The 15,108-nt window shown below is 50.4% G+C and overlaps 1 protein-coding gene across 6 annotated transcripts in view; it reads right to left on the bottom strand.

The window, feature by feature from the left end:
- Ctif (cap binding complex dependent translation initiation factor) overlaps positions 1 to 15,108 on the bottom strand; it is a 240,131-nt gene that overhangs the window by 5,089 nt on the left and 219,934 nt on the right. For all 6 annotated transcript variants that reach the window (XM_075968253.1, XM_075968258.1, XM_075968256.1 and 3 more), the window contains one exon: positions 544 to 597. In XM_075968253.1, coding sequence (XP_075824368.1) covers positions 544 to 597 — 54 coding nt within the window. The remainder of the gene's footprint in view (positions 1 to 543; positions 598 to 15,108) is intronic.

Raw genomic sequence — 15,108 nt, 5'->3', positions numbered from 1 at the left:
AAGTTGTTGTTCAGGCTCTTGGCACAAAGCTCCGGGGGTGTGGCCTTTGCAACCTGGCCAGAGCCACCTGAACATATAAAATGCTCACTGGCATGGACAGGCAGGGTCCCTGTGCTAGGATGCCCTTCTATGTGTGCTGCCCTGGGTGACTCTGGGCTATTTGTAGAAGGCAAGGATCTGCCCCAGAACCCAGCCAGCCTTGGAAGAAAGTTTCCAGAAGTTTCGGTGTTCAGTGGCTGCATCTTGAGATCGAGAGCCTTCCAAGAGGCTTCCAATGGAGGAAATTCAATCAAGCATTTGGCCCCTTCTAATGACATGCCATGGAAGTGAAGGGGCATCTTTGGGGGCAGCAGGTCACCTGAAACCTCTTAAGTCATTAGTGTGGCATGCCTGATCCAAATAGCAGAAGGTCTTGGGACGGGAAGTGGACAGTGCCAGCCTGTATTGATTCCTCTAGAGAACAGCCCATCACTGGCTCCGCAGACATCCCTGGACCAGGGGTTGCTCCACTGGTGAGCATCTGGGGTTCAGCCCACAGCTCACCTCCATGGAGCAGCAGAGGACAGCGTCTTCCTTCACATCCTGAGACTGTAAGAGCTGCAGAAAAGAGGACAGAGAAGACGACAGTCAGGCTGGGCATCAGCTGCCAGCCCGGCGGGTGGGTCAGCGTCCTGCTTGCTCCTGACCCAGCTTTGATGCTGTTGATCTCTCTACTGGGTCAGCAGCCAGGGCCTGGCTACAGGCGAGAGTCCAGTCATCAGTTTCTTCTCCACTGGTGCAACAGTGCAAGTCAAAGCCGCTGTGACTCACCCACAGTGAGAGCTTTCCAACCAAGGCCATGGCCAGGCCTGCTGGACCACATCCCACCACGTTTTCTTCTACCTATCCAACCTGTCCACTCAATGTCTCTCTTTAGAAACTGAGACACAACTCATTTAACATAAAATTTACCATTAAAAAAATTTTTTTTTTGATAGAAGCTCGTGTAGCCCAAGCTGGCCCTGAACTTGCTGTATAACCAAGAATGACCTCGAATTCCTGATATCCCTGTTTCAAATGCCTACACTTAGGGATTGGAGGTGCTGTAGAAATCACAATAAATAAATAAAATGCTACTGAAATTACAAGGAGGGCAGAAGATGTGGTTTCTAGGGGAGGTAACTGGAGACTGTTGGGGGGATGTTGGCCATTGTGTAGGGAGGAGGAAAAACTGGGGTCTGGAGGCAAGGTGAAAGGTCGGCTCATTGTGTATCAAATGAAGGTGGTTGTGGTAGCTACTCGAGGCAGGTTTCCCACAGCAATGCAGGTGTGTGCCTGGGTCATGTTTTGTCCTGAGGTCAGCTTCTTTGGGTCTGCAGTATCTCCCCACAAGAGTCTTCCAGGTTAGCAGGGTGGTGGTGGCGCGCGCCTTTAATCGCAGCACTCGGGAGGCAGAGGTAGGCGGATCTCTGTGAGTTCGAGGCCAGCCTGGTCTACAAGAGCGAGTTCCAGGGCAGGCTTCAAAGCTACAGTGAAACTTGAAGAACAAGTGCCAAGTAAGGTAATGTTGTAGGAAATTCCTCAAAGAGCCAGGGCCTGAGAAGCAATGGCTACTATGTGCCATCTCTACCCCTGGAAAGTGGCCTTTCCCACTTCCAGCAATGCTGCAGGGAAAGCCTCAGGCAGCTTCGGGGCCCTCTCAGCAGAGTGCTTTGACCCCTGGGCCAACAGCTCCTCCTCATCTACTGCCCAGAGCCCGCTTGCCTGCCTTTGGCCTTCTATGACAGGATGAGGCTCCACGGCCTGTCCATCTTCCCTCCGTTATTCCTCTACTCTTTCCCTCTCATCCTTGTGACTGTACTGTGTCCCGGGCTCCCTACAGAACACAGTACCACTTCTACCCTGCCAGGGCCTGTGTTCCTCCCAAGCAGAGCTGTGGAAGGGTTCTTTCTTCTGATCTTATCTCTTACTTGGCTATTGGGAAAGTCTGTGCTAAGCCAAAAACCACATTGTGTGATGGGCCCGTTGCTCAGGCCTGCTGGGCTTTCTCAAGGACGTTACAGAGGGCTGTGTCTTTCATCCTCCTGTCTTCACTGTGGTTGTGCACAGAAAATACAAGAAGGAGAGGCTGGGGAGATGGCGCAGTTGGTAAAGTGTTTGCCTTGTAAGCATGAGTTGGATTCCCAGAACCTGGGCCAAGTTTGATGGGGCACACTCATAATCTCAGCCCTGGGGAGGCAGAGATAGGAGTTGGGGTCCAATGGCCTGTTGGTCTAGCCTAATTAGTGAGCTCCAGGTTCACTTAAAGAACTTGTCTCAAAAAATAAGCAAGAAGACACCTGCTCACCCCTTTGATGCAGACCTGATGCTACCTGTTGGACATGGATGCCTAGACCCTTTAGCGATGACTGCAGAGAGAGCTCCTTCAACCTCCTTCTCCACTCTGTGGCTAGTCAGGAAGTCCCCATTGCTTTTTTTGTGGTAACAAGAGGCTCACCACCTCAACCAATGAGGGCTCCCTTTCTGGAACCCCTTTGTGTATATCCATCCAGGTTGCCCAGACCCACCCATCAGTGGCCCCCTATCATCCTCTGTGATGAAGAAGGTGCAGTCACTCATGGACTTTGTAGGCATCATAGACATCCTTCCAACTATGGAACTTTCCCCTTCTTCCACCTTGGCCCAGATTTCCTGATCTGTGTCCCATTTTCTTCAAGTCTAGGTTCCCAGAAGGACAGCTAGGTTTCGGGTCAGAGAATCCTGTTTGGATGTTGAGGGGCCAAGTACTTCTCTTATTTATGTGTGTTCTACTTGGGATTTTTCAGAAGATGGTTGCTTGAACTCAAAGATTCGTTTCAAAAAAGGAGTAGCCACCAGAATAGACACACTGCTTGTAACGTCTTCATGACTCTATAACTGACAGCGGTCCAAGGCAGAGAGACCCAAGTGTCCATCACTGGGGGATCCATCGCGACAAGGGAGTATTATTCAGCTCTAAAAGAAGCTGTGACAGGTGCCATCACTTCAACCAACCTTCAAGATACTGCTCAATGCAAGGAGCCTGGCACAAAAGAGCAAATACAGCTTGGTTCTGCTTCTATGAGGTCCTGAGAACAGACAAATTCATAGCGGCAGAAAGCAGGTAGTTAACAGGAATTAGGACGTGGGATGGGGAGTTATTCGATGGGGACAGGTTTTCAATTGGGGAAATAAAAAGACTGTGTGGCTGGTAGGGATGATTACAGGGCAATGTGAATGGGTTTAATTCTGTAAAAGTATACTGAAAATAGTAAATATTATGTTATGTATATTTGACTACAACAAAAAACTGGCTATAAAAAAAAAAAGAAAAAAGACAGTGCCCAGAGCAGGGCCCCCTGGGAGAATACATTGTCCTTCTCACTCTTAAAAAGAATGGCTGCACCAATGGAGGACCAGCGTGGGCCAGTCTTAGGGTGAAGGTCTGGGTGGGAAAGAGGCTATCCTCATTCAAGTCTTTGGCATAGAGAGGGATGTGGGCGGGTTGGGGCAGGCAAGCCACCCGCACCCTTGCACCGTGAAATGTGTTTCTTGGACGAGAATCCAAGGCAATTGTACGAGCCCACACAGTGTTTGTTAGGAAGCAAATGCATTCCTGTGCTATTGTCTCTGCCGGAGCCTTGTTGTGGGCACACCCATCACATCCTCCCTCAGGGAGAAGAAGCTGAGGTGCTCCAGCCAGGCTGTGGGAGGCCTGACAGCAACTAGAGAAAGAGCATCCCCGAGTCCCCGGGGAAGGGCCATGGGGCATGGGCATGCTGCCCAAGGCGTGCCCAGGATGGAACCAGGCTGGCTTTTGGGATGCCACCCAGCAGGGAGAGAAAGAAGGCGCTGACAGAAGGAAGTGTAGGGCTGTCTTGACGGGATGGTAGGGGTGAGCAAGGAGACCACAGCTTTGCGTCTCACTAGATAGGGTGTCAACCTGAGGCATGCTGACCAGCCCTTCCTGACCACCCCTGCTCTCCACAGGCGTATCCTGCAGTCTGGGAGAACAGACCCAGCTGCCTCAAATGCTACAGCTAATGCTGGCCCTGACCTATTCTCAGTAGTGTTGGTTCTGGGTGGGCTGGGGGAAGCAAGGAGGACGCTGGATAAATAAGTTTATAGAGTACATTGGCTACTTTGCTGGAGACCAGAGTCCAGCAGGACACCCTGACTGGCTGGCTGTGTATATGGAAGGACTAAGGCTTGTAAGGACAAAATCAAAGCGTGGAAGAAGTTGAAGGCCAGGAAGACTAAAAAGGAGATCAAAGGATTAGAGGTGGCGGACACTTCAGAGATGGGCAAACACTGACATTGGAAAGAGAGAGGGAGAAAAGAAAAGAAGACACAGTCCCAACACATGAATGATGGGATGTTGAACTGAGGACTTCACTCAGCTGCCTGCACTATACGGGTACCTTTTAGTTGGCAGAGCCTACCTATCCTATGCCTCTGCTGGCTTTGAACCTGCGTCACAGCTGAGTCTGAAAGACAACACAGGAACTGATACTCGTGGTAATGACCTTGAGTCATCGAGAAGAGGGTCAATTACGTCTGGCTCTCTCTGTTGAGGGAGACAGATAATCCATCCAAGAAAAGCTATCATCAAAAACGTGCAGCAGACGGGGAGTCAAGATATGCCACTCACCAAGAGTGACCCAGGGCATGCCACTTAATCACGCTGTGCCTCAGTTTCCTCACCTGAGAATGGGGATACTATCTGTCTCACTGTTTTGAGAGTCAACTGAGATAATATACAGGCAAGAGCTTTGAAAACTGCAGAGCCTGGTTTAAACGCAAGGTGTTATTATTATGATTACATTTATATCTTTATAAACATATATCTTCCCTACAGATCCTAACACACTTCGTACCCTCGTGACACTCTTGTGGAGACAAGCAAAGGCCACGGGCATTATTATCTCTACTTAATAGACAGAGAAACCAGGCCTCAGTAGTTAAATGGCTTGCATAAGCCAGCCAGCCAGCCAGTGAGCCTGAGCAGAGGTACACAGAGCTCAGAGTCCTGGGTCAGCATCCTCTCCCATAGAGAATGGTTTTCATTTCTCTGAGACCGGGTAATTTTTAGTTGGAAAGCTGGAACTCATAATTCTCAATTCTGCTGACTGGTGACAAGAGCCAAGCTGGACTTTCACAAAATTGAATTGATTTTGCCTGTTCTTTGATTGCACTGGTGACATCTGTTTATTCATCAATATACTCTATCCTTTCATCCATTTTTTACCCATTCATCTACTTTATCTGCTCATCCTTACCTATTCATTCGCCCACACATCGACCCACCCACCCCTCTATCCACCCACCCATCAATCTTCCCATCCATCCATCCATCTATCCACCCATCAATCTTCCCATCCATCCACCTACCACTCATCCATCCATCCATCCATCCATCCATCCATCCATCCATCCATCCACCCTCCCACCCATCAATCCTCCCATCCATACATGCATGCATCCATCCACCCAACCATCCATCCATATGGGCATGTATCCACCTACATCAACATTTAAGGAACATCCACTGTATGCTAACACAACATAGTGTAAATATAAGGACAATAGGACTTCTGAGAGACTTTTGCCAGGCATATGGGGTTGAATCATGGGGTGAATGGTGGTAGTGGAGAATAGTCTAGGCATTTTGCAAAGAAGAATATACACAGGCTAAGACTATGAGCAAGCAGAGTTCACTAATGCACTGACTAGTGTCCCAACAGTGTGCCAAGACACCAACATACACAGGACTGGGGGTAGGGGATGTAGCATGACAGACAAGGCCAGGGCTGCATACTAACAGGCTCTGGCTGCCATGCTACCCAGTTCTCTCTCTCTCTCTCTCTCTCTCTCTCTCTCTCTCTCTCTCTCTCTCTCTCTCTCTCTCTCTCTTAAATCTCAAAGTTCTGGAGAGCCCCTGAAAGATTTTAAATGGGGGACTAGCAGATGATATTTTCATTTAACAAAGATCTTTTCTTACACAGAGTAGAGAATAAACTAGAACTTCAGAGTCCTGGGAGGCTTGGGCCGGGCCTGAAGGCAACAAGCCCAGTGAGAGGCTGTCATGTATAATTGTGGTGGCTTGGATTAAGCCAGGCATAAAGGTAAGATCATGTCAAAAAGAAAGAATAGATTAACAGCGAGTGTGGCAGGGTCGAAGCTTGATCAACTGCATAAATGGCAATCCCATCAATGGTGTGGGAAGACGGGAGCCAACGAGCTCAGGGTTAGGAATGTTGAGTTCATGGTCCTTAGTGATGGTCTTGGAGGATGACTGGATAGTGGTTACCTGGCTCAGTACCCAGTGAAAAGACCTGGAGAATACACGGAATAATAAGAGAAAGGAGGTGAGGGCTCTAACCTTGGAATCAGCAATGGCTAAAAGGAGAAGAGAGGAGGAACCGTAGGGGAAGAAGAGGAGGGTGGCCAGAGAGCTAAGTGGAGCAAGAGGAAGCAGCGTCATGGAAGGCAAGATTTCCAGGAAGTACAGGTCAACAGGTCAAATGCCTGTAGGGGCCAAGTAAGATGGACAATGACCACAGTGCCCTGGACCTAGTGATTAGGAAAGAAAGGGCGACCTTTGCCATGATGACATCACTGTGTGATAGAGGCAGGGAGAAGCTGGGGATCGGGCCTGGAGAGTGGGAGGGAGGTCCCAAGCACACCTAGAAAGTACAGATCTGCTATCTTTTACTGGAGACCTCCCCCATCTTCCTCTTTCTCCTTCTCTCGCCAGGCTCTCTTGTTTTCCTTCAGAGCCTGTCTATGGAAGAGAAGGAGAGGAGATCAAGAGAAAGAAAATGACATTGGGTTAACAGGAATGTGTGTGGAGACAGGAGGATCCGTAGCCCTGTTTAAAAGTTTCAGATTGGAATAGATAAGACAGAGTTAAGCAAAAGGAAGATCAAGTACAAAGATCAGCCTTGCTCCCACAAGAGAAGGGCTCTCTCAGAGCTGGAGGCAGGGGCTGTGGAGGCGCCTATGTAGATGCTCTTGTGGCTTGCCCCGTGGGGAAAGCTATAGAGTTAGCATGCTACATGTTCATTTCTTATCATTATCAATCTATGCTGCCTGCATTTCAGATACCACCTCTTCCCCGCCCAGAGGGAAATTTCCCCTAATATCACTTGTCTATTACTCTAACAAGAAGTCTTGGTAGGGTGGCCAGGGTCAGATGTCAAGGAAGTGTGTACTTCTGCCCTGGCATTCAGTCCAAGACTGTGCCCGAGGCCTGGCTGCCAGCCTTCTAATGGAGGCGAGCAGACACCCTAGCTGTGGACCAGGCGCCCAGCGGGAATAATTAGTTCCTTTCTTGCCGAGCTTGCAATCCTCCTCTACAAAGTGGCCACACTAAATGTCACACTGGGGGGCGGGGGAGTAGTGCTTTGCTCCACGGCTGGCCCAGGGGAGCAGAAACGTAATCCGGGGCTCTGAGCAGACACCGAATCCTTCTGTGAATACCACAGCCAGGGGCCACAGCTCCAATGGCTCCTCTTGGGGGCCAAACCCCAGTCACTGGCCTGGATAGGAGGGCCACTGTTCAGAATCCCAGTAGCTGTGGATTTTCAGGACCCCGGGGGCCGTGTGTGGAACCAGGGAAGTCGGCTGCACCTGCAGCCAATGCCTCCCAGCTTTGCCTGTGGTGCCCTTCCCAGTCCCCTTTCTAGAAACTGCTTGTCTTTTCCGTTTCGAGCTACCCCAGCATCTGCCCATCTTGCTTCCAGGGTGAACAGGAAACACTGGAAGTAACTCTCAGACTCCCCACTTTTTCTGAGTGTTGCCCATCACCTCTGGGTGCCTCACTTGTAACCTACTCGACATTTTTGGTGATTGTTTGAGGTACTCTTGTGGACATTTTAAAATCCTCCCGGCCCAGTTAGACACAACATAATTTCTCATGCTAAAATGGCAGAAACAGGCTAGAAGCAAGATAACTTCCCCTGGAGAGCTCAGAAGGTGGGAAAATGGGATTTGAACCCAGGTCTAGCCCGGCTTCATAGTCCAAGTGGCTTAGCTACTGCTATGCAGTGAGCGGCACAGACTTAGGCTGAAGGGAGAGGCCAGGAGAGGTGGGTGACTGCACACCTGGTTTGCTAGGACGCGCTCAGCTTTCCCCTCTCATCTGGAAGCAATCAGTGGCAGCATCACCTCCCTTCTCCAAACGGCCCTGCTTCGGAGAGCATTTCACAGGCCCACGAAGACAAGGCAATTCCACTTCTGCCCTAGGTTCAGAGTGTTCACTAATCAAGTGAGGGCCAGAGCTCCTGCCTCTCTCTGAGGCTGAGCATGCGGATGGGGAGGAAGGCTCGGGGTTGTCACTTTCTATTGTGGGATGCCTACCATTGGAGAGGAGGATACCTGTATCCTGGGCCTCACCTGAGCCTGCCTGCCACCCCCCTAACCTCGCCAACTCCCTCCCTGTCTCCCCAGCCTCTCCATCCGTCCCCACACAAGGAACAGAGACTGGGATGCAGTCATGGTAACTGGTAACACCAACACACTGCTCTCCGCTGCAGCAAACAGAGACAACAAAGCAGGCATTCTCTCAGCTGCCCATGGGCAGCTTAGCCTAGGGAACCAGGCACTTGGGGCCATCGCTGGCTGTCACCCTTCACATTATCCTCTGAAGGAATGGAGTAACTGCAGCTTGGGTCTGACTCAGCACCGAATGGTTCTCTGAGTCAGGGAGGGTTAAGGCTGGCTAGGGACCAGGTCTGGGGCTCTGGTTGGGTGGCCAGACTCCCCAACTAGGGCCAAAGCTGGAGCTCCTGGGTCTGTCACACCATTCTGGGACCCCGTGAAGACAAAGGCCAAAAGAGGCCAGGCTGCCCTTTGCCCCTAGCTGGGCCTCCTCCCTGCCCTAGCCCCTGCCCCCTCTACCTCCACCCACCTAAGGCCTGGCCTTGACCTTGCTGGCTTGCAGAGAGGGTGTGACGGCCTCTGGGTAAAGGGACCTAGCTGCTGCAAAGGCATTTTCCGCTTTCTAAAGTAAACAATCAAACAGGAAATTAATCGAAAAACCCACATCCACGGAAGGTTCAGGTTGTGATTTTCACAGCCCCAGAGCCAGGAAATTCAAGGTTATAGTTCCCATAGCAACTGGCCTGTAGAATGAGCGGCTGCTGGGCTGGAATAAGGCGCCGAAGAGTCAAGCAGGCTAGTCCTCTGCCTCCAAGCAGCAAGACTTCCCTAGCAGCAAGTCTGGAAGTCTCGTAGACTGGAGTGGCACACAATGCACGGGAAAGCTGAAGGGCTAGGCAGACTTTAGGTGCTCACAGTCAAGGTTCTGTGAGCTGAGCTGGGGATCATAGCTTTCTGGGGATCTCACACGGTTCTATGCTGCTGTATTTTCAAAGCCTATGAAACGGAAAAGATTCTCAGACAAGCTCGCCTGCCTCACAGGCTTCATCCCCCAAGTGAGCAGGGTCTGTGCTGTGTCGATCCTCATTTACAGCCCCTGGCTCACTTACAGCCATCTCCAGCCACCTCATTGGCCTTAGACTCTTCTCATTACTGACCCTGAACTCATTCCCATGGCTGTGTCTCCTCTGAGAAACATCTCATTTGAGTGACAGGCCCAGAGGGTTCAAGAGTAGACCCCAAGATGACACCCTCTTTCCTGCCCCATACCCCTCTGCAGGATCAAACATACAATATTAAAATATTAGCTTCGTATACCTTCACGACTTGGTGATAACAAATCAGTGACTGACCAAGAGGCAAGCTTTTATCTCCAAGTGGGGGTGGGAGGGAGCGGGTATCTTGGGTGGGGTTTTCTTTTGTGTGTGCACAGAGGAGTCCCCACTTGACAGGAAAGGACAAGAGGGTGTTGGAGCTCAGCCTCTGGCTGGAGGAAACAGTCTGGAATCCTTCCCCAGACGTCATACTGCCCTCCTGCTGACATGGCCCCTGACAGCCCCCTGGCCTTACCAGTGGAACCCAGAAGAGGGACACTTTCCAAGTTGTAGCTGTAGCTTCCCGGGCACCAGGCCGGTGGCAGAGGGCACCCAGCCACCTGCCCAGCTACCAGCCTGGCTCTTTAGCCAGCGCCTGAAGCAAGCAGGGCTGGGGCAAGTGAGAAGTGGCGCCTGCCCGGGAGACGCAGTGTCTCCCTGATTTCCTAACAGGCCCAGCGCCGTGCCAGGGCCCGATGGGCAGCTCACCAGGTCCATCTTCACTTGCGAAACTGTCCTTCCTCTTAAGGAGTGAGCTTCCTAGGGGTGGCTCTGCTGCTATCTAGCCACCCTGGAGTCACTAGGCTGCAAGGGCACTAGCCAGGTCACACTCCTACCAGTTCCCTCCTCCCTCCGGCATTCCTCTTGTCTGCCTGCAGCGGCTCAGAGACAGCATTGCCTCCTTGAGGAGCGTGATGTTCCCTTTCACAACGCCAGGCAGATAGATTTAAGCACTAGAGATGGCGGGATAGTGACCTCAAGAGAGTGGAGATTTCTCATCTCTTAAACCTGAGGAGCCTGCAGCAAAGAGGGCCATCCACCTGCCTCGGGCCCTAACTTATAGATAGAGGTCAAAGGTGACCTGGTGGGCTGTTCCATCCACCATTCCCTGGATCCACCTGGAAGAAGCTTCTTAGAGATTCTCTGTGGCAGGCCTACATCAACACACTGCCGTCTGTTCTTCCGCTGGCAGGGGTCACAACCCGATGCTACAGGAGTGGGGTGAAAGTGACCCACAAGGACCTTGAGGGACAGAAGTCATCACATGCTGACCACTCTTCTGCCATGGAACACGCCATTTGGAAAGAAAAACCAAACCAAACAAACCAAAACACTTTGTTTAAACTACTCTCTCCCACATGGCAACATGTGCTTGCTGCTCTTAAGAATGAACATAAAGACGGGGTGATGGACACTTGGGAGGCAGAGGCAGGCGGATCTCTGTGAGTTTGAGGCCAGCCTGGTCTACACTGCAAGCTTCAAGGCAGTCAGGGCTACACAGAGAAACTCTGCTCAAAAAACAACAACAAAAGTCAAAACCCATAAAAGCCCATAGCTGCCTGCATCCCAGTTAGGGGGTGTGGTCTTCCTGTGAAGGAGCAGGTACAGCGGCAGAAGCCACACTGCAGAAGCTGGACTGAGAGCTGTCCCTTGGGCGACAAGAGCCCAGCTGCTCCCTGGTGGGTAACAGTATGTAAAGGCAGTAACTAAGCATCAACGGGGCAGGACAGGTGGGCCTGGGACAAGTAAGCTCTGTTGAGAGATAACAGGGCCGTGCTAAAGGCATAATTAGCATTGTGCTCACTGGAGTGGCAGGCACCCAGCAGAAGGGCAGACAGGCCTGGGCTGAGAAAAGGGCCTGGGGCCACTTGGGGACCTTAGAAGGGATTCAGCGAGTATTCTGCCAAGTCCCAGAGACCTAGAGATAAGAGAATTTAATTGGCACCTGGAAATTTGTTTGGCTTTAGAGCCTTTCCCTTAGCAGAGTAGAAAATTTAATGATGGGGCAGGGCTATCACAGTTGGGACGATCTTTTCAGGTGAACGATCCTCGAGTCGATATTCTTTGTCTCTGTGCCTTCTTTCTGCCATCAACTGACTGAGACTCACAAGAAGACAAAGTGCTTAGCTTGGCATTTCTGCTGCCTGGCCCACTTCCATTAGGGCCTGCCTTCTCCCCTCTCCTCTTCCAGCCTCTTTCTAGCCAAGCTCATCGGTAGGCCTCTGGAGCTGTCCTGTCCTCACCTGCCTCCAGCTTCTGACTGCTATTCCCTCTGCTATCCTGACTTCACTTCCCAGATTCCTCAAGACCTACCTCATGACCCTCCCCCTCTCTCTTCCTACTTCTCTTTCTGTTCTTGAAGTCTTCCTAAATGCCTTCTCTAATGTCCTTGGCCAGAGGCTCACTATTCATGCATGTTCCTGGAGGTAACAATTTGGTTTATCTTAGCCTATGGTATCCACATAACTAGATTTCTTTACACTGTTCATGCTGGGTTTGTGCCTACCTGGTCCTCTTGGAAGACTGGGTCTGAAAGAAAGCTTGGGCTAAGGCAAAGCTGCTCCAAAGGGAACCTCAGTGACCAAGAGGCTTAGTGTATGGTAGGTTCTGCCTTCAGCTTCTTCATAGTTAGAAAAGTATCCATCATCTATCCATCCATCCATCCATCCATCCATCCACTCCCCATACCCCATCTCTCTACCCACCCACCCATTCGCCCATCTATCCACCCACCCACTCCTCACACCTCATCTATCTACCCACGCACCCACCCATCCATACATTCATACATCCCCCACACCCCATCTATCCATCCATCCATCCACTCCTCACACCTCATCTATCTACCCACCCACTCATCCATCCACCCATCCATCTACTCCCCACAGCCCATCTATCTATCTATCTATCTATCTATCTATCTATCTATCTATCTATCTATCCATCCATCTACCCATCCATCCATCCATCCATTCCCCACACCCCATCAATCTACCCATCCACCCATCCATCCACTCTCCACAGCCCATCTATCTACCCATCCATCCATCCATCCATCCATCCATCCATCCATCCATCCATCCATCCATCCCATAACGAGCCCCAGCATCCAAGGAGACGAGAGTTTGGAATGCAGGCTATAAAGAAAGACTGACTGATCCTAATCCTTACTGGTCCTAATCCTAACTCAGCCACTCAGACTGCACAACGTAGTGTTCTCTTCTCTGGGCTTCAGCCTTCTAATCTGTAATGTAGGGACAGTAATACTCTCTTCCTCCACGGACTGCTGCAGGGATGAAGACAGATACTCCACATGAGTCAGCTGGGATGATAGCTGGTGTGCAGCGAGCTCAGCTCCACCAGGGGCAGCTTATCTATTGCTCATCACTACGTGGACTTCTTCATGGGGCACAGGGTGATGCTGAGATGACATGAGCTCTTCTCGCTTGTGTGGAGGAGGCTCAGGCAAGAAAGAAGAGAGAGTTATTCTAGGCAGGGAGGCTTCCCTCACATCAGTGGTCGACAGTATTGTCAGAAGGGATGGAAACAGAATGGAGGAGGGGGAGGAGGGCATGGTTAGAAACTGGTTTAGTAACTCAGGTGGAAGGTTCAGGGACCTGGCAGACTCAGGATAGGTCAGGGTGAGAGTCACAGACAGCTCTGGGCTTGTCCCGCCCCTGCAAACGGGTGCTGAGGTGGGCCCATTGGGCATTAGAAGTCAGAGGGGATCTAATCCCCAGGGGGAGGGATTAGGGAGACAGATCTGGTTAGTCTGGAGGAGCTGCTGATCCTGAATAGCTCCTGGGACGGTACCTCCTGAACCACTGCCCATCCCTCGGCCATGGTCAAGTCTCATATTGCACTGTGTACCCTTCGCTCTCAGGAGGTGAGCTATACACCATGAGCCTGTTTAAAGGTGCGCCCCTGGGTTTGCACACACTCTTCTTGCCTATGCCCGTGCTCCTGATATAATCAGGAAGGAGAGTAGCTTCAGGCAGACACAACAACCAACTTTATTTCTTTTCATCTCCATGCTGGCAGGAAGTGACAGTCATCTGAGGAGCAGGAGGGAGGAGTCAGGGAGAATGCCTGCCTAGCCTGAGCAAAACCCATGGGCAGGGGTTACAAGGACCACCACTGAAGCAGTCCGGAGAGACATTCTGGTTGGGTCACTGGAGTGTGGAGCTCAGGAATGGTCCTGGCTGGAGAAGCAAAGGAAAGTCTTCAGCGTAAAGGAACCTCCAGGGTCCCAGAGGCCCTCAGCCTATGGGTCACTTAGACCAGGGGTGCTCAGCCGTAGATGACCGCCATTTGTGTCATATGACTCACCGTTGTGTAGAATGGAATGAGCTATAGCATCTCAACTTCTATCCCCCAGATACCATCAGAAACCCTTAGTAGTGCCAATCCCAAAAGACATCTAGACCTTGCCAAGTACTCATAGCTGAGAACCGTAGCTTCACATGGAGCAATACCCAGGACACTGTGCCCTTCTGTCCTCTGCTTTTTATATGGGCATTTGGTCTACAGAGCTAAGAATGGCTTTTGCATCTTTTAAAATGCGTTCTTCTTTCTTTTTCATTTTTCATGTGCCTTGGTGTCTTGCCTGCATGTGTGTCTTTGTGAGGGTGTCGGATCCCCTGGAACTAGATTTACAGACAGTTGTGAGCTGCCATGGGGGTGCTGAGAATTGAACACAGGTGGGTCCTTTAAAAGATCAGCCAGTGCTCTTAACCGCAGAGCTCTCTCTCCAGCCCGGCTTTCACTTTCTTAAATGGCTGAGGAGAACGCATTTGGCTAGACTGTAAAAATTACACGAAACTCAAATTTCAGCGCCCATAAAAACATTGTGCCGGGACAGTCATGCTTGTTCATGTACAATTTACTCATAAGGCAGGCACGGTGCCACACGTCTGCAGTCCTAAGGAAGGGGAAGCAGGAGAGTTGCTAGTTCAAGTTCAGCCTAGGCTATGTAGTGAGTCTTAACACAACAATGACGACAGCGATAAAATCTGAAGAGCATCATCTATAGCTGCTTTTGAGCTAGGATAGTTGAGCTGAAGCCAAAACAGTCCTGTAGCATTGGTAAATACAAGTAAGCATCCCTTACCCAAAATGCTTGGGATCAAATGTATTTTGGATGCCTGAGTTGTTGTTGTTTTCTTCTTCTTTCTTCTCCTTCTCCTTTGGATGCCTGAATTGTTTTCTTCTTCTCCTCCTCCCCCTCCTTTTTTCTTCTTCCAATTTTTGAATATTTCATATCCCTGAGTTATCTTGGGGAGGGATGGGACCTAAGTCTAAACATGAGATTCATTTATGCTTCATATACACCATATAGATGTACAGCCTGAAGATAATTCTATATAGCGTTTAAAATAATTTGGTGCATGAAATAAAGTTTCATAGCATGGAATTTTCCATCTGTGGTTTCATGGAGTATACAAAAAGTTTAGGAATCTGGAGTACTATGGATTTTCAGATAATGGATGTTTAACACATATGTTGGACTTAACAGCGACTATGCTGTTGGCTTGGTGGGGCAGAAGCCACCCAGGGAGACAGCATGGAAGGAGGTTGATCTTTTGAAAGACCTGGCTTTACAGAGGAGAGCAGTAAAGGGTGAGAGGCGGGTGTG

This window comes from Microtus pennsylvanicus, chromosome 4 (assembly GCF_037038515.1).
Source record: "Microtus pennsylvanicus isolate mMicPen1 chromosome 4, mMicPen1.hap1, whole genome shotgun sequence".
Lineage (NCBI taxonomy): Eukaryota > Metazoa > Chordata > Mammalia > Rodentia > Cricetidae > Microtus > Microtus pennsylvanicus.
This window is presented reverse-complemented; position numbering and strand designations above follow the sequence as displayed.